We start from the raw sequence: 21038 nt of genomic DNA on the forward strand, positions 1-21038 counted from the left end.
CCTTTTAAGTTAAGATCTTCTGTTTACGGCTTCGGGTTTCTGTTTACTGTCTCTTATGTTACCGTGGGGGGGGTGGCTTCCTCTTTTCCCCCTCTCTCCCAAATCCAAATTGCCTTAATTTAAATTCCAAACAATCAAAATTACTCACAGTCTATTCATTTGCTAATTATTCTTGGAAGAATTGGCCGCCTCCACTTCCCAGACTCGCAGCTTCGCGCTCTCAGAGCAGCAGTGTCAGCCTGTCCGCCGCGGTTCACCTCCTCGCTCTCGGGGGCTTAAACAAAGCCGATCCGGGGAGGAGAGAGCCCGCTTTTGGCGCCGCCAGGCAAAATCCGTCCCCAAAAAGCTCGATTTGGGGCTTTTAAGGAGGTTTTGCTTCGCTGGAGCAATTCCCTCCACCTCTGAAGCGCCGAGGTCCGCTCCGCTGATCGGACCCCCGTCTGAGCAAAGATGGCGCGGTCAACCGGAAGCCTGAATCTCAACCATTTCAGTCTCAGTGTATTTTAAACCAGGGTCTCTAAATTGGGGGGGGGGGGCGTTGCAAAAAGGTAGATTGATACATTGACACCAATAAAGAGTATTTTCAATAAATAAATAAATAATGGCTGAGAAGGGAGTGCAGCATAAACTTTTTGTCTTTGGAAATGGGGAGGCTATGGGGAGGAAATTTGGAGATTTCTGGGGAGGGGGGGAATTGAGAAAAATGGGATAAGTTTTTTTAAATAAAAAAAGCCTCTGCCCTCGCTACTTGCATAGCTGCCAAGTACCCCGTTTCCCCCGGGAAACCCCCGTTTTCCCGGTGGTCCCCTGTATCACTTCGTCTCCCGTTTATCTCCGTTATTTTCTCCTGCTGGTGGCCATTTTTTTCTTTCGATTTGCCCTTCTATGGGCACCAAAAATGGCCACCGCCGGCTTCAAAAGTCGCATCTACGCATGTCCGGAAGTGCATAGACGTGACTTCCGGTGTCGGCCATTTTTGGTGCCCATAGATGGGCGGAGCGACACCGGAAGTTGCGTTGATGGACTTCCTGACATGTGTGCAAGCGACTTTCGAAGCCGGTGGTGGCCATTTCGGTGCCCATAGAAGGGCAAAACGACACCGGAAGTTACGTCGACACAACTTCCAGTGTCACACAGCTGCCGGTTCCGGATTCTGCAGTCAGTGACTTGGAAGGTAAGTACTTGCCATTGTATGTATGCATCCTGAAAATTCCTAGAAAGTTTCCCTCTCCATTGCCAAAATGTCTTCCCCCACTTTAATGGCCTGAGTCCAGGGGGAGATCTTGGTGGTGGACATAGCATGTCCCCGGCTTTCCGCCATTCCAGGTGTCCACCCTAGGCTGACCTATGGTGGTGCCCTGGGTCAGCGCTACCTGCAATGGTGCAGGGAGCTAGTCGAACCAGAGCCTATGCAACCGCTCACCTGATGTAATCAATAAAGTTGTGGCCTAAATTCTACCAAAAACGAAACCAAAATTTGAGTCTCGTCTGAATTTATTTATAGGGGGAGGTTTAAAGGTCTAAGCACGCAAAACAATGTGAACTCCTTAAGAGCCAGCCGAGATTCAGAACCGCTAAGCAATAACTAGAGATCTACCTGGTGGCGCGTCCCATCCTCACTGACGCACTGGGTGCATTCTTCTTCGTGAACACACCTGCCATCGAGGGTCACTTGTCCCTGTGGGCAGAAACAGCCTTCTGTGGGATAATCCATGCAGATTTCTGTGTTGCTACCATTCCCACAGTGCTTCATGCAGCCTCCTTGACAGTAGCCATACCTCATCGAGACTGGACATTCCATAGCTGTGAAGAACACCAGACACAAGGAAATAAACGAAATGGTAAGTAAGCAAATAAATAAATAAATAAATAAATAAAACAATATTATTATTTTGTCTGCAATGGAGATGCAATATAGAATAAAAACAGTCCGTCTTAAATCCATCCTGAATGCTTGGACTAGGGTGAGAGAAATCTAAGTTAACTGCAATTCAATCAATCAATCAATCAAATTAATAATAATGGTTTTATTATTTATACCCCGCCCATCTGGCTGGGCCTCCCCAGCCACTCTGGGCGGCTTCCAACAGAAAAATGAAATGAAATAATCTATTAAACATTAAAAGCCTCCCTAAACAGGGCTGTTTCAGATGATTCTAAAAATCTGGTAGCTGTTTTTCTCTTTGACATCTGATGGGAGGGTGTTCCACAGGGCAGGCGCCACCACTGAGAAGGCCCTCTGCCTGGTTCCCTGCAACTTGGCTTCTCGCAACAAGGTAACCGCCAGAAGGCCCTCGGTACTGGACCTCAGTGTCTGGGCAGAACGATGCGGGTGGAGACGCTCCTTCAGGTATACTGGACCGAGGCCTTAGCTGGGAAATGCCAAGAGTGTCATTTCATATTTCAGTTGGGCACATTGAATGTTAAAATATGGGAGGAGGAGGGCACTTTTTGAAGTATTTATAGTGGTTACTTTTTGATGCCAAGCATAAAAATGTTGTCAGCACTGGACAGCAAGCCATTTTTTCAAGCAAATGGATGTCAGCCTTTGGCACACATAGCTCACATACGGCATTTAGAGTGCTCCATGGGGTGTTTATTATGGAATGAGTGCTTCTGGAGCATCCCCATGTCTCACAGCAATTCTTTGTGGCACTCCAAGTCAGAGACTGCTCTAAGGTGCCACGGTTAGTAACTTTGCAGGCTGCACATCCCTGTGACAATTCAGAAGACAGCATACATCTTTGTCCTCCCTCCTGCCTTTGCATTTTGGCAGGTGGGGGATCTTTGACATCTTAATCCCTCTCGTGGGATATACTATGCAGGAAAGATTCAAAGATGGGCCTGTAGTGTATTTAAAATATGTCCGTATTTGTGCTTGAAAGATATTAGTAAAGCAACCGCAGAGCACTTGAATGAAGGTGTTAACCTTGTAGCATCTTAAAGCGGAAAAAATATATATCACAGAGTCATCTTCATCGAGAGCCCTGCCAGAAAGTTGGCTTTGTAGCTGCTGAGCCTGCTCTCTCATTTATTTAAGTGACTATTAAAAGTTTTATGAGACTTCAGTGCGAACATAACCCAGAACTTTTCCTATCCCATGTATCATTCTTTCTTATCACTGCACAGGATCACCACTGGCTATTCAAGGATGAAACAAAATTATCTGTAACCCAGAGAGGGTCATGGTGGAAAGTCATTGCTGTCGTCATGGTGGCTGCCATTGGCACTGGTGCACCATGAGCTGAGCACAAGAATCCCATTTACACCTCATTTGCATGCAAGAACATTTTGCCTCTATGAACTCCCCCCCCCCCAAGTTCTCCTTCCCTACCTGCTTTCCCCCATCATAGCCCAAGCCAACCTAGAACAGAGCAGTCACTGGAAAAGTGTGATGTAGCACCATGTCGTGTCACACATTTGTCAACCACGTACATATTACAGATAAGGTAAAGGTAAAGGGACCCCTGGATGGTTAAGTCCAGTCAAAGGTGACTATCTCGCTTTCAGGCCGAGGAAGCCGGTGTTTCTCCACAGGCAGCTTTCCGGGTCATGTGGCCATCATGACTAAACAGCTTCTGGCGCAACAGAACACTGTGACAGAAACCAGAGTGCATGGAAATGCCGTTCAAAGGGACCCCTGACCATTAGGTCCAGTCGCAGATGACTCTGGGGTTGCAGCGCTCATCTCGCTTTACTGGCCGAGGGAGCCGGTGTACAGCTTCCAGGCCATGTGGCCAGCATGACTAAACTGCTTCTGGTGAAACCAGAGCAGCGCACAGAAATGCCGTTTACCTTCCCACCGGAGTGGTACTTGCACTTTGATGTGCTTTTGAACTGCTAGGTTGGCAGGAGCTGGGACGGAGCAATGAGAGCTCACCCCGCCACGGGGATTCGAACCGCCAACCTTCTGATCGGCAAGGCCAAGAGGCTCAGTGGTTTAGACCACAGCGCCACCCGCATCCCTACAGGTAGGATCGTTCCCCCCCCATAGCATATACAATTTGGACCTTATGAAAGCTGTGCCTTTGGGGTCGGGTGGCAGGTGGACTGTAAACATATTCCCTGGCTATTTCTTGTCGCAGGCATGCATTGCTCGTTCACATCCATTACTGCGGGTAACTAGCTAAGGATTGATTTATTTTTAGTTTGACAATGCACTCTTCTTTCCACAGACAGTGAGGTCATGTTCAGAAATGAGAAGATTTTCCTAAACACCATCAGCATCCATCTGCAAGTTGTTTGTTGCAAGGCGTGATGCTCAAAGGTTACACCATACTTTTGTGTTTACTTAATTGAGCAGCAACGTTCCTTTCTTTTTAGCTGCAGATCGGGTCCTTAAAATACCTTCGTGGCTATAAAAGCCGGCAGTATTATTTGTAACGCTTGCATCAAAATGGAGACATAAAGCCTCTTACGTGGGGATTTCCTAGTGCTTGATCCAGAAGATGCAGTTGGTGCAGACTGCTGCAGCACAATTGCCGACAGGAGTGAGGCCTTGTCAGTATATAAGACCCATGCTCAGAGATGCGCACTGCTTGCTCATTTGCTGCCAGGCCAAGTTCAAGGAGTTACTATTTGTATAGAAAATTCTTGGAACCAGTTGACCTATCATCTTGCCTTGCCCCACATGTGCCCACTGGACCGCTTCAGTCGGCAGAATTGGAACTGCCACAGATGCCACATAATACCCGTTTTCTGCATTTGTAAAAACTTGGTCATTTTGCGTGGCAGCGCCTACAACTTTGGAACTCCCTGCCAATGGAGATGAAGCAGGCGCCTTCCCTTTACTCTTTTCGGCACCTGCTAAAAACATTCCTGTTTAGACAAGCCTTCCCAGATGTTTAGAAAGTTGAGGTAATTTTTATCTTTATTACGTTTTAAAGTAGGGTTGTGAATTTTTCTTTATTTTACTGCATTATCAAAATGTAAACTGCTTTGAGGTATTTTACGGTCAAGCAGTTCGAAAGCACATCAACGTGCAAGTAGATAAATAGGTACCGCTCCGGCAGGAAGGTAAACGGCGTTTCCATGCACTGCTCTGGTTCACCAGAAGCAGCTTAGTCATGCTGGCCACATGACCCGGAAGCTGTACATCGGCTCCCTCGGCCAGGAAAGCGAGATGAGCGCCACAACCCCAGAGTTGTCCATGTCTGGACCTAATGGTCAGGGGTACCTTTACCTTTACCTAGTACAGTGGTGCCTCGCTTAACGAATGCCCTGCTTAATGAAATTTACGCTTAACGAAAGGATTTTTCGAGTGGAGGTTGCCTCGCTAGACGAATTCGTTTTTCGAAAAATTCATCTAGCGAATCTCGGTTTCCCATAGGAATGCATTGAAATTCAATTAATGCGTTCCTATGGGCAAAAAAAAAAAATTTAAAAAAAATTCAATGCATTCCTATGGGATTCGCTAGACGAATTTTTCGTTATAAGAAAAGACCCGTGGAACTAATTAAATTTGTCTAGCGAGGCACCACTGTATATGAATTTTATGAAATAAATAAAAGTTTAAACAAAATTATATTAAAAGAAATAGTATTACTTCCCACAGTGAGCTGTTCAGATCTATCAATCTGTTTAGAAAACAAAATTATGAACAGTGAGCGAGAGATTCCCCTCCCCCCACAAATACTGTAACTCAGTGAATGAAACTGACTGACGGTAGATTTAGCATGACATAACTATTTCCCAACACAATGCACACTTAGCTTAACTTATCAATTCACTATAAGACTATTTAATTTTATATTCATTTATAAAAGTTGTAGACTTCAGATGTGGTCCCAAAGTGGATTCCAACACAAAATGTGATTGATAGACTTCAGAAAAGGATCAGAGAATATCAGTTGGCTCTCAGCACAATCAACATTTAAGCAGAGAGGCTCAGAGATTGGGCAACCTTCACATTATGAGTCAATAACAATGGGCCAGTGTAGAAATTAGGCTGGTGGGAAAGAGGAGATACAACTTGCACCTTGCCCAACTTTTGAGGGAGGCAGTGGAAAATGGAACAGCTAGCTGAAAAATCCACTGCGAATCAACACCAGAGGTACAATCATTGTCAAACTCACGAATCAGGGCCGAGAGGGAACGGCAGGTGATCCTAAATCTGAACTTGGATGCTATGTTCTCTAGCTCGGGATCCCTGGGGTCAGTGGCTGGAGCTGAAGAATCAGGGAGCTAGAACCTGATGTGCAACAGGCAAAGGTTACTGGCCCGTTGACCAGGCAAGGGCAGAATGACAGGCCTGGTCAGCACAGAAGCTTCATGCTGCTGGCCAGTTGTCGAAGCCAGCATCACAGGTCCCTGTTCAAAAGAGATCTCCAAGTCCTGCACACACATGGTCCCAGATGCTCATTGGGCCAAGTTCCAGATACAGCCCATATACAGTGGTACCTCGACTTACGAATTTAATCCGTTCCGAATGCACATTCGTATGTAGAACATTTGTAAGCCGAATCGCAGTTTCTCATAGGAATGCATTGGAAACGGATTAATTCATTCCGGAACCTAGAAAAAAGCCCCAAAGCTGCGGAAAAAACGGCCGCAGTGTTCTCGCACCACGGAGCAGGGAGCGCAGCGGTGGCGAGGGCAATGATCCGGCAGGAGGCCGGCAGGGCAGTGAAGAGGGCCGGGTAAAAGGCTCCCTCGAAGAAGCAGGAAGCGTGATGGCGCGGCAGGCATGGCGGCGGTGGCCGAAAATCTCAGCGCTCCACTTTTTGCCTCCCTGCCACCGCACTTCCTGCTTCTTCGAGGGAGCCTTTCATCCGGCCCTCTTCACCACCGCTGCCCTGCCGGCCTCCTGCCGGATCATTGCCCTCACTGCTACTGCGCTCCCTGCTCCCTTCGGATGTCGAAAAAATTGATTAGCGCGTGGCCATTTTTTCCCTTCGTAAGTAGAATATTTCGTAAGTAGAGTCATTTGTAAGTCGAGGTACCACTGTAGTTTCTCGTTGAAGCCCAGGTGTCCCTAATATCAGGACACCCAGAGAAATGTTGTAAAGTAAACCATTTGCCTTGTGAATAAGGGCAGTTGCCAACCTCCGCTCTCCATCTACCCACCCACCTTTAAGATCCCTTCTTCTCCCTGGCCTTAAGGGGTGTGACAAGAAATGCAACAGCAGCACCACAACCTGGTGGGAGCTCCATGAAGAATTACATTGCAGCTCCAGGAATTAACTAGTTCTCAAACAGAGATCTGCAGAAGTAGGTTAAATTAGGTTTGGTAAACCTATACGCATTTTTTATTGGTCTGCAATGTTACAGTGATTAAGCAGTGCTGTCCATTGAGTCATTTGTGTATTCTGCACAATGTCCTTGTAATTGACAATGCTATTCCTGGCCACCCTAAGTTATGCACCTGCTCCTAAGAAACAGGGAAAGAAGATGCCATTGTTAATACACCAAAGACTACTTTATGCGAACTGGTAGTTAAATTGGGGAGTTCTTTGGCTGTATGTGGCTATGTCACAAGCTGAGAATCTGAGGAATTCAGAGAGGTTATTAAAATGCCTGAGCCTTGGATGCTGTGACGGGAAAGCTGGCTTTCTCACTAAATCCAGGAAATGGCAGGCAGTACTTCTCTCTCTCTCTCTCTCTCTCTCTCTCTCTCTCTCTCTCTCTCTCTCTCTCTCTCTCTCTCTCTCTCTCTCTCTCCCTTTTCTCAGATTATTCCTTATGGAATATTTGCAGTAGGTAGTTTCTTAAAACACTAGGCTGCAAGAACAGTGCCTTCTCAAATATGTCTCGTGCAGTTCTCTAAGAACTGAAATCTATTTCATTCTGGCTAAATTCCCCTTCAATTAAAATGCAAGTAGTTTCTTCTCTGCTTGGATCTGAAGGTCAAATGAAAACCACCAACAGCAGAGATGCCTTCTTCATATACTTGCAAGGTGGAGACTGCACCTTTTGTTGTGGTTGCACCAAGCTTTTAGGTAGTGGTTATTTTATGTGCAGCCTTGTGTGACTGAGTAACAGAAGAATATTATAAAGAGTGAGAGGGAAAAGAGCAATACTGTACAGGAGAACACCCTTCACTGTGTCCTTCTAGGCAGAAAGAGGGCAGACCTGTAGAGCAGTGGGAATTAACAGTAGACAAGAAAATCATGGCATATTCAAAATTTATATCCAAGATTTGTCTTGGAGACAGCCTCTTGTTTTAAAAAAAACTGAAAGTGATGTAAAGGACACTTAATTTCCTGTTGGAGATAGGCACTTTTTATTTACTGGCATCTCAGGCCAAATGGATTTTTGAAAAATCTCTTCCGCCGTAGGAGGAGGAGATGTTGTGGGCCCACGAGGCCTTCACGTGGGGGGGGAATGGTTGCCATTCCCCCCCCAGCCCATTGGTCAGCTCCCTGCCGCAGCGTGCCCTTGGCGCATCCAATTAGGAGGTTCCAAGGGGGCATGGCTCGCTGATTTAAGCGAGCGCGCGGCAGGGAATCGGCCTCATTGGATTATCTCTGAAAGGTACAGGTGGGGGGGAGGTTGCTGCCATCACCTCCCCCAAATGCGGAAGGGTACTCCCTTTAGGAGTCTGGGGGCGTGGCCACGTCCGAAGCCGTGGTAGGTGAGGGTCAGAGGGCACGCCCTCTAGTGGTGACCCCAGGATGAGCTCCTAGTTGATGTGCATCACAGGACTCATCCAACGGTGGTTAACCCTTCACAGACTGCCAGCAGAGTGGGCTGGAGTCGGATATAGTCGGTTAGATCCATTGCCTATGCCAATACCTCTCTACATCCGTAATCAATAAAGTTGTGGCCTTCTATGCCCATTAACCTTATGCAATGTGTCCTGTGTCTTTATTTCTCCTGGGGAGGCATCGGGGTATCGCCACACAACTGGAACATAAGAAGAGTCTTGCAAGATCATGACTCCCCTTAGTCAATCATCTTGTTTCTAACATTGACCAACTATACGCCTCTGAGAAGTCCATAAATAAAGCATGGACAACTGCCCTCCCTTAGGTATTCCAAGGTATGTTGCCTCTGAAGAGGAAGGGTTCGTTATATTTCCTGGCTCGCCCCCTCTAGAGCAAATGTGAGATGAGACTACAACCAGCCGTTTTGAACTTTCCGGGGCGAAAGCTCAACAACCATCTTCTAGCCTTATAAAGCAGAGCTTGGTGTCAAATCACACTACCAATGGCAATCACATGTATTTCCCACATAAGTCCGCAAAACTGAGCAAAGGGTTGGAGCAGCCTCTCTATGAGAAAAGGTTAAAACGTAAAGGGGATGGATATGCTAGAGTAGGGGTCAGCAAACGTTTTCAGCAGGGGACCGGTCCACTGTCCCTCAGCAGACCTTGTGGGGGGTCAGACTATATTTGAGGGGGGGAATTGGAGTGGCGGGGGCTGGCAGAGGGATGGTAAGTGGCACGTGAAAGGGCTCCGGAGAGGGGCTGCTTAAAATGGCAGCCACTCGAGCGCTGCTGCTGCTGCTGGCACCAACAAAGCCCAGCCCCCTTCCTCCTCTAGGCAGGGCGGGGACAAGCCAGGAGGAGGGAGGGAGGGAGGGAGGGAGGAGGAGGCGCCATGTAGGGAGGGAGGGAGGGAGGGAGGGAGGGAGAGAACACAGGTGCTGGTGATCCACACGGCGATTCCCGGACCGTCCGCGGGCCGGATCCAGAAGGCAATTGGGACTGATCCGGCCCATGGGCCTTAGTTTGTCGACCCATGTGCTAGAGACAGCAAATTATGAGTGAGACGGAAAGAGTGAACAGAAAGCATTCTCCCTTCCTCATAATACTAGGATTCAGAATAACCCAATGAAGTTGATTGGCAATAGGTGTAGGTCCCAATCAAGACTGGAGAGCCCATGATAGTTAACTCCATTGGAGCGGTGTGACAAATTGAAGCACTTTTGAAATGTTTATTTCTGTCCGGCTGGCAAAGAGTTAACCCACCTTTAGCCTGACTGACATAGAACTCTGATGGGGGCGGGACTGTGCCCGGTTTGAAAGGAGGGAGTGTCGGTTTGGTCAGTGAGGAGGGAGAGGGAGGAAGGTGTGGTGTGGTGTTATGAGGTGGCTTGTATAAAGACAGTTAAGAGGCTATGAAAACTTAAAGTTAAATGTTTGACTGAGTTTATTTTGTACAACTGGAACAAAGCTAATTAATAAATGACACGTTAAAGAATCACTTATGTTTTTAACACAATAAAACTTCATCTCTGTTTTTGCCAACAAGAGGTCCGTCTGTATTTTTCCAGCGAGGTACCAGGACTCACAGCCGTGGTGACTCAAGAGAGGGCAAAACTCACCTCAGGCAGGGAGGTAGTGGTTTGTGTCCTGTAGTTACACGGAGGAGGCTTAGAAGGGTAACCTGAGGTGCCAAGAAGTTGCCAGAGTGCATAGGGCAAACTTCTACAGTGGGGAAATCCAACTGAGGGAGACCCTTTACTGGAGGCAAGAGGTTATTCCTGGGGGACAGCCTAGAGTTTCTTAAGGTACCAGGCCACGCAAGCTGGAAGGCTCTCCTTACTAAGAAACTCATTAGTAAAAGGGGGTTTATTTTTGAGGCGGCAGGACCAGAGGGTGGGTGTTTTCCCCTCAGGATTCCTGTGTCGCAGTGATAGTAAGGCAGAGTGGGACACGGGTCGTCACAAGCGGGAAGGGTCAACTTGAGAAAACGGGAGCTCTCTCTGCCCCAGCAAAGAGAAAGCGTGGGAGAATCCAAATCTAGGTGTGGCTTACCAAACCTCCAATTGAATTTCAAAGAGCAGTTCTCACCACGGTTAATTGCATGTATTTAATTGTATTTAGTTTCGTCCTTAGTCATCTTTGTAAAGGCGTTACCACAGCCAGTGTAAACAACAAATCTACCCACAGCTATTAGTGAGGACGGTTTAATAATAGAAACAAAACAAAACCAGCCTCTGTGTCCAAAGTAGCATTTCTCTGAATATCAAAAGCTGGGAGGAAACCAGAAGGGAGGGCTACTTTCTGCACACCCTGCTTATGAACTTGTAGACATATTTGCATGGTTACTGTTGGGAGGTGGCAAAAACTAGTTATAAGCAGGGAGGACAACAGTCTGAATTAAAAGGTATACATTTCACACCTGTGTGTGTACTATATATGTGTTTGTGTTGTCTGTGCTGGTAGTCAAGGGGGGGGGATGACCAACCTGCCCTTCCGCACCCCATACCTGCCAAGTTTCTGTCAGAGAAATAAGGGACCGGGGCCAGAAATAGCAGAACGGAAGTAGCGCTGCCGCCATTTTGGAACTGGGCGGAGCATGCTCAGAAGTGACTTTTGATGCTGCTTTGCCCAGTTCCAAAATGGCCGCTGCACCAGAAGTCGCACTGCAGCCATTTTGGAACTGGGCAGAGCAGCATCAAAAGTCGCTTCTGAGCATGCTCCGCCCAGTTCCAAAATGGCCACTGCACGAGAATAAACCGGGGGAAAACAAAAAAATCCATTTTTTCATCTAGGAACAGCTGGAAAAACGAGGATTTCCCGGGGAAAACGGGAGACTTGGCAGCTATGCCGCACCCCCACCTCCAAGGTTTAAATATTGTGTTCAGAAATTTGAGGCAGCACAAAGACCGAGTTGGATTACTGAGGATTATATTTCTATAAGAAGCAGTGAAATCCTTACCGCAAAACTCTGGAGATCTCCAATCCACGCAGATCCTTTGCATCCTGCAGAGGTGTGCATAGGAAGATATGATCTCACATATTTCATCACCATAGCAGTTGTTTTCTTCACAAGCTGCATAGTACAAGTTTGGAGGAATGATCTGGTGGCATTCGTAAAATTGAGGGGACAGCAAAATGCTGCACTTTGTCGTGGCATGGCCAACGCATTGGCCAGCTCTGTTCACCTCACAGATCTCCCCTGGCCGCTTCACTGTCCACTCGTCAATGAAGAGGCTGCTGTCAGATGTAAAGGAGCCATTTCTTAACACCAAGTCATTGCCACTGTTTTGGTCACAGATCCCTACAGGAGAGGGACGGAAGAGAATTGTACAATATCTCAGCTTTAGAAGTCATTTATCTCCAACAGGGACCTGAGCTTAGAATATGCATAAACCCCATACTTGAAAATGTTTGCTAATCCTACCAAAACTATGTTAGGCCTATCTCAAAATTGCTACAGATGTTTCACCTGAAGAGGACCCTTCAAATTGGCTTCACATTTTGCTTCACCTAATGCTACACCCCTGCCACACACATTTTCTGTATTTCAGGTGAGCTGCAGACACAATTCTAATCAAAAGCTCCTAGAAGGTTTATGAGAAAGGCAAGAGTTGGTTTATGCCAGCTCCAATCAATGCACACCATAGCTGCCAAGTTTTCCCTTTTCTCACGAGGAAGCCTATTCAGCATAAGGGAATTTCCCTTAAAAAAAGGGATAAATTGGCAGCTATGATGCACACTGTTTCTAGAGAGGGCTCATCCAGACTTCCTTTTGTTGCTTCTAGGCAAAGGTCTGGGCTTTGAAGCTGCATGTCCGAGTGTTTTTTGTTCTGATGTTGTGTTGTGTTTGTATTATTTATTGTTGGCAGCTGCCCAGTGTGGCTGGGGCAACCCAGTCAGATGGGCGGTATATAAATAATCAATTGTTGTTGTTGTTTTGTCCCAGTGCTTCCCGTGGAAAAGCCCGTGTTGTGTCGATATGACCCACCATTTAAAACGCTAAAAACCCTTACCTAATAACTACCTGAAAACCACCCAAAGTGTAAATTTTCTAACATACCACAAAGGCCATGCGTTTCTGAAGCGAAGCTCTTTGGGCTAAGTTGTAAAGTAAATTCATTGTTGCTTGGAGTGAAGGAGAGGATGTGCCCCAGAGAAGAGAACCGGATCTCATGCATTATTGCCCCATAGATATTGACTTCAACATGACCATCAGCATAAGGAACATTCGTTGTTTTGCCATTCACAGCAACCTGTTTGAAAAAATTGAGGGTAATGTATACAATTAAGGTGAATGACTGACTCATTTGGGGGATATGAAAGGGCTACATTAGGTGGCCACCACATTTGGGATGGGGGCTATACATTCTACACTCCCCTGAGGTCTCAGCCAGTGCAGTCTTTAGCATATGCACCCCCGGGGTGCAAAGATCCGCCCAGCGCCCCCCAAATTTAGTTTAGACCCCAAATTAATTTTTATTATGCTTATGTCAGATACCAGGCTTATGCCTTATCTCTTGTTTACGAAAGAACGGAGGAAAAAGAAACAAACTTTTTTATTTGCTCATTTATATACAATACACTTATCCTTAAGTACACAACAACAACACACTTAAACTTCTAAGTATTGTTTAGGCACCTACTTAGGAGAAACATCAGTCGTGTCAAAGGTGCCGCTGACCCCGCTGCCGCGTAGCAGCTCAATACAATACGTAACACAATATTTTGATGTAAGAGTTAATTTTGCGCACACGGCGCCGTTGTGAATAACAAGCACCATTGTTGACTCTGACAAGCGCCACCGTTGTGAATGAAACAATAGGTATACATTTCAGTAATACCTAGGTATATCTGTATTTTGTTTTCCTAGCTTGATCAAAATTATTTATTATTTCATAACAGGTAGATAGTTAAGAGATTAGGCAGCTTCAGCGGCAGACGCCTGGCGCCCCCCAGAATTCAGCGCCTGGGTGCCCCACACACCTTGCACCCCCAGGTAAAGACGGCCCTGGTCTCAACCACTGAGAATCAAGACTGTTCTTGTAAGCATAGCCCAGTCCCAGGTTCTGTTTTGGGTGACACTGGAAAGAGATGGAACGTTGGGAACTGGTTTTTACATATACTATATATTTTGGAAAGTATATGTAAAAACTAGTTCTCAACATTCCATCTCTTTCCAGTGTCTGTCCATCCATCTCTTTGTTCTCCATAGGTTAGGCCAGCTCTTGAGAGATCACAGCTAAATTTGGCAAGGGAGTTCTAGAAGTGGGGGTAGCGGTGTTTGTTGGGACACTAGCTGCCATTTTGCATCAAGAGGGTTGACTGAAATGTCACTTTGGGTGACTTTGCCGGGTTTATTTGGCTCAGGTTCAGCTGCCTCTTGAGGTATTGTTTCGGCACAAAGCTTCCCAAGTAGAGGGCGGTGCTCTTCATCAAATGTTTGGAGACCAACTGCCATTTTATTTCAACATGGTGGAGATCTTCCAAGGTACGGTACCTTCTAGCCAGCTGCAAGACTCAAGGTTGTAGTCAACTAAAGTTTACTCAAAGTAGACCCAGTGACATTAAGGAATGTGACTAGGTCCATTAATTTCAATGGGTCTACCTTGAGTAAACCTTAGTTGAACACCATCCCCAGGCTTGTTTCTTCTCCACTGGCTATATCACAATTCTAAGCTGCTCATCTAGTCCTGTCAAGCGTTATTCCCACTACAATGGTTTACCGTCATGTTGCTGAAGAGCAGCACAGACAAGCCCTTGTATGTGATCCCCACGGCATTCATGCAATTGAATCTTGGGGTTGAACTGCAGGGCCTGTTGCGAAGAACGATGTCAATATCATGTTCTTTGTCTTCAAACAATGTGTAGGAACAATTGCCTGTCAGTTTGAAATCCAGTCCATCAAAGGTGACAATATGCCTCGTTGAGCTTCCCATGCACGTGCCTGTAAAGTGGCAGGAAAAAAACAAAAATGACCATCAGAGGACATGATCATTTTAAGTAAACCTTCTCTTTGTTGAAATAAATTAAAAAAAATAAAAGGTGCACCTTGGAGACCAACTAAGTATGTTCTGGCTACAGTCGTACCTTGTTTTTTCTGGAGCCCTGGCCGCTAGCTGAAAAGGATGGAGGGCAAAGCGCCGTGTCTGCGCATGTGCACAGAGCGGTTTGAGCTTCTGCGCGTGTGCGAGCAGCAAACCCGGAAGTAACCCGTTCTGGTACTTCTGGGTTTGCCACGGACATTCGCCAGAATGGACACTAGATGAGGCGGATGTTCACGGAAGTATTACTGTATAAGCTTTCGTGTGCATGCACACTTCTTCAGATACCCTACCTGAAGGTATCTGAAGAACTGTGCATGCACATGAAAGCTTTTACCCAGAACAAACTTAGTTGGTCTCTAAGGTGCTACTGGACTATTTCATTCATTCATTCATTCATTCATTCATTCATTCATTCATTCATTCATTCATTCATTCATTTAGGCTGTGTCAGACCTACACAGCTACCTACCTGAATCTTCTCTTGTTGACAGGCAAAGCAACAGGGGAAACTGAGCAGTTGGATTCTGGTGCCTTGCTCCCTATACCATTGTGCCAGTTCTCTACTGCGCTCTAGTCCCACAATTGCAGGTGGTAAGAGGAGCCAGCTGGCCATAGTTGAGAGAAATCTGCTGTCTGCAGCCTGGCTCCTGAGAGTGAGCAGCTTTCGAACTGCCAACTCACGCCTTCCTAGCGCCACTGTCAGCTTTCTTCCAGGCTACCTGCTTCCACACCTACCCTCTTCTTACAGACGTATAGAGTCTATTTTAACTAATCATTTGTAAAGATGTGTTGCTTCGCTCTATGCGTTAAGTTCAAGTAAGCTGAAACTCTCCTGCCTGTTACTTAAACTGCCCTCATTCGCTCTGTCAAGTACCAATCACACCTGAGGGAGGATGATAAGGCAGCAGAGCCAACTACTCACATGGACACACCCAACGACAGCCACATGTTTCCTCTACTTTAATAGCAGGGAGACTGTTGCGACATGTTGGTCTGGGCATCTTCTCACAATTAATTCCATGGCTCTCCAGAGCTGTGCGGCCACCCGGGAAGCATGTCACAGTGTGACATTGATCCAGCAATGTCCATTTGTCACCAGGCTGAGCAAAAACGACATACTGAAGTCAAAATAGGATTCTATGTTTAAATGATAACAATCAAAGAGCATTTCGTAAGTAGCCACCAGACTGATCTACAGTCTAAAACTAGACAAGTAAGATGATACTGTCCTCGGGCTGCTAAAATAGCCTTGGGCAATTAAATAAAAGAAAGGAACAGGTTTTGTGCGTGTGCAAAAATATTAACAATGTAGAGAAACACTTTGTTGGTGTTTTAAACTCCCACTGATTTCAACAGGGGAATTAAGCAGGTATATGAAGGTTATCAGATTTTTTTTCAATGAATCCAGGGACACTTTTCAACCTCCTACTAAATAGATGGAATTTGTCAAGGGACTGATTTGGAAATCTGGGGACTGTCCCTGGGAAACGGGGATGTCTGGTAACCTTAATGTATATATGTTTGATCCACTGAGATCATGGGACTTAATTGTCTTTAACTCTGCAAGAAAGACATGACAGAATGTAAAACAATCAATATGATGGAATACAGCGCTTGAGGAGAATGGTACTTGGTCCTATGCAAGGACTATTTTACGATGAGACTATGAGAGTTCATGCATAATCAGACAAAATCCCAAAGAGAAACATGCCAGTAAAGCATGTTTTCTCTTACTTCTTCCAACATGAAAACATCAGGAGTGAAACAGTAGACGGTCCCTTTTACCACACTGAAATATACTCGGAGTCGAGAGTGAATTTCATGCTCTTTATTCAGCTCATAGTCATCCAGGAGAAGAATGTCTCTTTTCCCAAAACCATCTGCTTATATACATTATTTACACAATGGGCCTTGCGTGATTGGCTACTTCAGGGCTACACCTGTGGGCCAATCAGGTTGTGGATTGACTTCTGCCTGCAGCCTGATTGGCTGCTCCTACTGGCCAATCAGGTTGCAGATTCACTTCTGCCAGCCGCCTGATTGGCTGCTCCTGCAGGCCAATCAGGTTGCGGATTCACTTCCACCTGGAGTTGGATTGGGTAGCTCCTGCGGACCAATCAGACTGCTGATTCTGAATCCTATTGTTCTAGGATTCAGCTCAGTACATAACACACACCTTGATTAAAATTTACTAGAAATATCAGGTAAGAAAGGGCCACATTAGGTGGCACCACGTTTGGGATGGGGCTATACAAGCTCCACTCCCCTGATGTTTTGCTTAATGTTGGCAGTACTGATATATTAGCCAATAATAAGCAGCTCTCATTCAACGGTTGAGCACCATCAACCTAAAAGGCATTTATTCCTCTGCACACCCAGTCCCATAAAACGGAGGCCATCTAGAGACGTTCTCCAAGACAAGTGGCTCTGCAGGCTGATTTGATCAGTTGGACACCCACATCATACCTGCCAAGTTGCTGTCAGAGAAATAAGGGACCGGGCGGGAAGTAGCAGACCGGAAGTAGCGCTGCCGCCATTTTGGAACTGGGTGGAGCATGCTCTGAAGTGACTTTTGATGCTGCTTTGCCCAGTTCCAAAATGGCCACCACGCCAGAAGTCGCACTGCAGCCATTTTGGAACTGGGCAAAGCAGCATCAAAAGTCACTTCTGAGCATGCTCCGCCCAGTTCCAAAATGGCCGCCGCGCCAGAATAAACCAGGGAAAAACAAAAAAATCTGTTTTTTCAGCTAGGAACAGCTGGAAAAACTGGGATTTCCCGGGGAAAACGGGAGACTTGGCAGCTATGATCCACATAGTACCTTTAAGTTATGTAAATGTAAATATAATGTAAATGTAAATATATATACTGCATCTACTTACTGCCCTCACATTCCCATCCTCATCTATGCACTCTAAGACAGGCTCTGGAAGAGAAGCAATCATTACACATTTAGAATATCTCATTTATGCAGGGTGCTGAGGACTACTAAACCGGGGGTTCAAAAAATACAGGCTTCAGCATCACCCACGTGTCACAACATATGTTATTGTTGCTGTGGCATCTTGAGGAATCATCCTTCGTGGGTTTTAAGTTTCGCTCCTCATATTTTTATTATGTTCTCAATGTTGATATATCCACAAAATTCTATAAAAAGTATTGTAAAAAATAAAATAAAATACATGATTGCTTGAAGATGGCGGCCGCCGGCTGTGAAAAGGACTTTTGGATTTCTGGACTGACTTGGCAATATACCAGCGTGCGAAGAGTCAGTGCTAACTTACAGAAGGGAATCATAGGCATAAATTCACACAGAATCATACGCTGTTTGGTTAAACTTGCTTGCTGGAATAACTCAGTGACTTGAAAGAAGATAGAAGGATAATAATAGATTGTTGGATAAGATCTGGACTATATATTGAATAGAAATGCAGTGATTATAAGATGACTAGGCCTTCTGAGTCTGAAGCATGGGAAGTCAGATTAAATTTGTATAATTTGGCAGAAGATTTGGATTAATTGTTTAATTTATATTTGCATAATTTGCATAATTTGAAAATGGATTAGATATTTAAATTGCAAAATTTAATAAAAATGTTTATTAAAAAAAAAGATGCCCACAGACTAAGACAGAACAAGACCTAACTTGATCCTATACTGGACTTGGGACCTTTCTAACTTTCTCACTTTCTGACAAAATTTGTTTTAAGCTACAAAACAGATAAATCACCAGGGTGGGAGTGGGGGATGGTAGTTGGTAATGCATAGCTCAGGGGTCGGCAAGGTTTACTGGCCATGGGCCGGATCACTCCCACGAAAATCGTCCGTGGGCCGAACTGGCGCAGGCGCGATTTCCGGTATATGCGCGGGTGCAGACACAATTTCTGGCGCAGCTCGTCGAGTCCCCGCGCCGTGCTGCACCGGTTTAGCGCAGCGCGGGAGAGATTCACCAAGCAGGCAGCTCGGTTCGGGGGCAGCTTATGGGCTCTTAAAACGGTCTTCGTGGGCCACATCTGGCCCATGGGCTGCACGTTGCCGACCCCTGGTGTAGCTCATAGTCTTAATTTCTTCTTAACAAGTTTTGTTCTTCACCTCTCACTATATGATGAAGTGGCATACTTGAAGAACTTCTATAAGGTAGGATCCTCTAGGTTATGAAAAAAGAGCGGCAGTTTCTGAGAATAATGGAAGCAATTAAAGAAGCAAAGATTGCACCTTCGATATCTTGTTGTGATGATGTTGTTTTCTTTCCATTTGTTTTTCTGAAGCTCACCTGTGCAAAGTTTCCTGAAAAATGTACCACCCGATGCCAGCAGAGTTGGAAGGTCATCAAACTGTTGCAGCTCCATTATCCTGTCAGAGGCAGATGGCCCAGCTAACGTGCTCAGTTGTGCCTTCTCATACCTGCCTCCGACTCCAATGGGAAGCAGTGCTACCCCTACGGAAAAGTTTGGCATATTGAAATACACCCTCAGAAATTGGTGGACTCTGCTTCACTGGAAGTTCTTTAACTTATTCATTCATTCATTCATTCATTCATTCATTTATTATTCCCCACTCATCTGACTGGGTTGCCTCAGCCACTCTGAATGGCTTGCAATATATATAAACATATACAGTGGCACCTCACAAGACGAATGCCCTGCAAGACGAATTTTTCGCAAGACGAATGCATCTTGTGATCTGATGGTGACTCGCAAGACGAATTCATTTTGCGAAAAATTCATCTTGCGAATCGTGGTTTCCCATAGGAAGTCAATGAAATTTAATTAATGCGTTCCTATGGGCAAAAAAAGAATTTTCAATGCATTCCTATGGGAAACTGCGATTCGCAAGACGAATTTTCCGCAAAACGAATTGACTCGCGGAACGAATTAAATTCGTCTTGCAAGGCATCACTTTATAATGAAACATTAAACATTTAAAAACTTCCCTATACAGGGCAGCCTTCAAATGGCATGGGGTCAGATAAATCCTGTCCTCCATCATGGAGGGCATGTGTTTCGGTGAGATCACCATAAACTGCCTCCCTGTTGTTGGGCGGGACCATTTGGATAGCCACAACTCCCCATTGGTTGTCCGCTCGGTTGCTGGGGTAGAAATTTGGCCTGTTGGGTCATCTATTGGCTACTGAGGGGCTATTTCACCTGTTGCACATTTCTGGGAGCTTTCTCTTTCCTGCGACCTGCATCGGATCACCCGCCCTCCCACCCTATATGTAGGGCTATTCTTTGACCTTGCTGTGCCCGTCTAGGGGTCGTCTGTTTTGGAGCAGGGGCCCAGTAGGAATGTTGCCATCTGTGTCTATTGTGCCTTTATTTTGGGGGTCGTTTCGGGGGGTCTTCACACGCAACTCCATACCCTCCAACAATTCTCCAATGAAAATAAGTCGTCCTAAGGTAAAGCAAGAAACCGGGACAGCTTCTCTAAATGCGGGACTGTCCCTGCAAAATAGGGACACTTGGAGGGTCTGAACGTAAAACATCTGGAGAGAGCCAGTGAGGGGAAGGCTGGGCTTGGGAGTGAGACCAGTGTGCTCTGTGACATTGAGGGAGTGGGATTTACTTGCATGTGTTCATGGTGGCAAAGCCTCTGGTCTCAGAAAGGGGTACTTTGCAATAGAGACAATGTAGAGGAAAAATGAACTCTTAATCATTTTCCTGCCTCAACATACCCACAGATATATGGTTCCACTAACAACAACAATTCCCAGGGCTCATTTTAAAAATTGGAGCTACTTTCCACAGTACCCTCGTACTATAAAAATAAAAGGAGTGGCAGAATATTTACTATTGACTCTTGCAGAATATACAGCAGCCTCCACAGAATCTTCTGATGGGGAAGATACAATGATCACAGCTATTTTGGAAGCATTGGGCCTTCCCCCGTTGGCTTCCGAAACGGCATGCTGAACTGTGAAGTCAATCACTTCTCCTGAAAATGAAAAGAAAAAGTGGTCCATACACAGTAGACTATTTTTCAAGAGGGCTTAGTAAATGGGCCTTCACGTATTGTTGGGCTACAACCTTCATGTCCTGGCTCAAGGGCTGATGGGATTTGTAGTTCAATGCATCTGGAAGGTACCAGGTCAGTGAAGAATGATTTAGAGCAGGCATCCCCAAACTTCGGCCCTCCAGATGTTTTGGACTACAATTCCCATCTTCCCCGACCACTGGTCCTGCTAGCTAGGGATCAAGGGAGTTGTAGGCCAAAACATCTGGAGGGCCGCAGTTTGGGGATGCCTGATTTAGAGCATGGGTAGGCAAACTAAGACCCAGGGGCTGGATCCGGCCCAATCGCCTTCTCAATCCGACCCACAGATGGTCCGGGAATCAGCGTGTTTTTACAT

The 21038-nt window shown here is 45.9% G+C and overlaps 1 protein-coding gene across 2 annotated transcripts in view; it reads right to left on the reverse strand.

Annotated features, from left to right (window-relative positions):
- The window catches only part of VWF (von Willebrand factor), a 158821-nt gene that overhangs the window by 45268 nt on the left and 92515 nt on the right, over positions 1-21038 (reverse strand). For both annotated transcript variants that reach the window (XM_035138705.2, XM_035138706.2), the window contains 8 exons: positions 20480-20623; positions 18963-19127; positions 17572-17615; positions 15614-15791; positions 14371-14591; positions 12708-12900; positions 11607-11948; positions 1598-1803 (listed from right to left, as the gene is read on the reverse strand). In XM_035138705.2, coding sequence (XP_034994596.2) covers positions 1598-1803; positions 11607-11948; positions 12708-12900; positions 14371-14591; positions 15614-15791; positions 17572-17615; positions 18963-19127; positions 20480-20623 — 1493 coding nt within the window. The remainder of the gene's footprint in view (positions 1-1597; positions 1804-11606; positions 11949-12707; positions 12901-14370; positions 14592-15613; positions 15792-17571; positions 17616-18962; positions 19128-20479; positions 20624-21038) is intronic.

The sequence above is a fragment of the Zootoca vivipara genome, chromosome 5 (genome assembly GCF_963506605.1).
Source record: "Zootoca vivipara chromosome 5, rZooViv1.1, whole genome shotgun sequence".
NCBI lineage: Eukaryota > Metazoa > Chordata > Lepidosauria > Squamata > Lacertidae > Zootoca > Zootoca vivipara.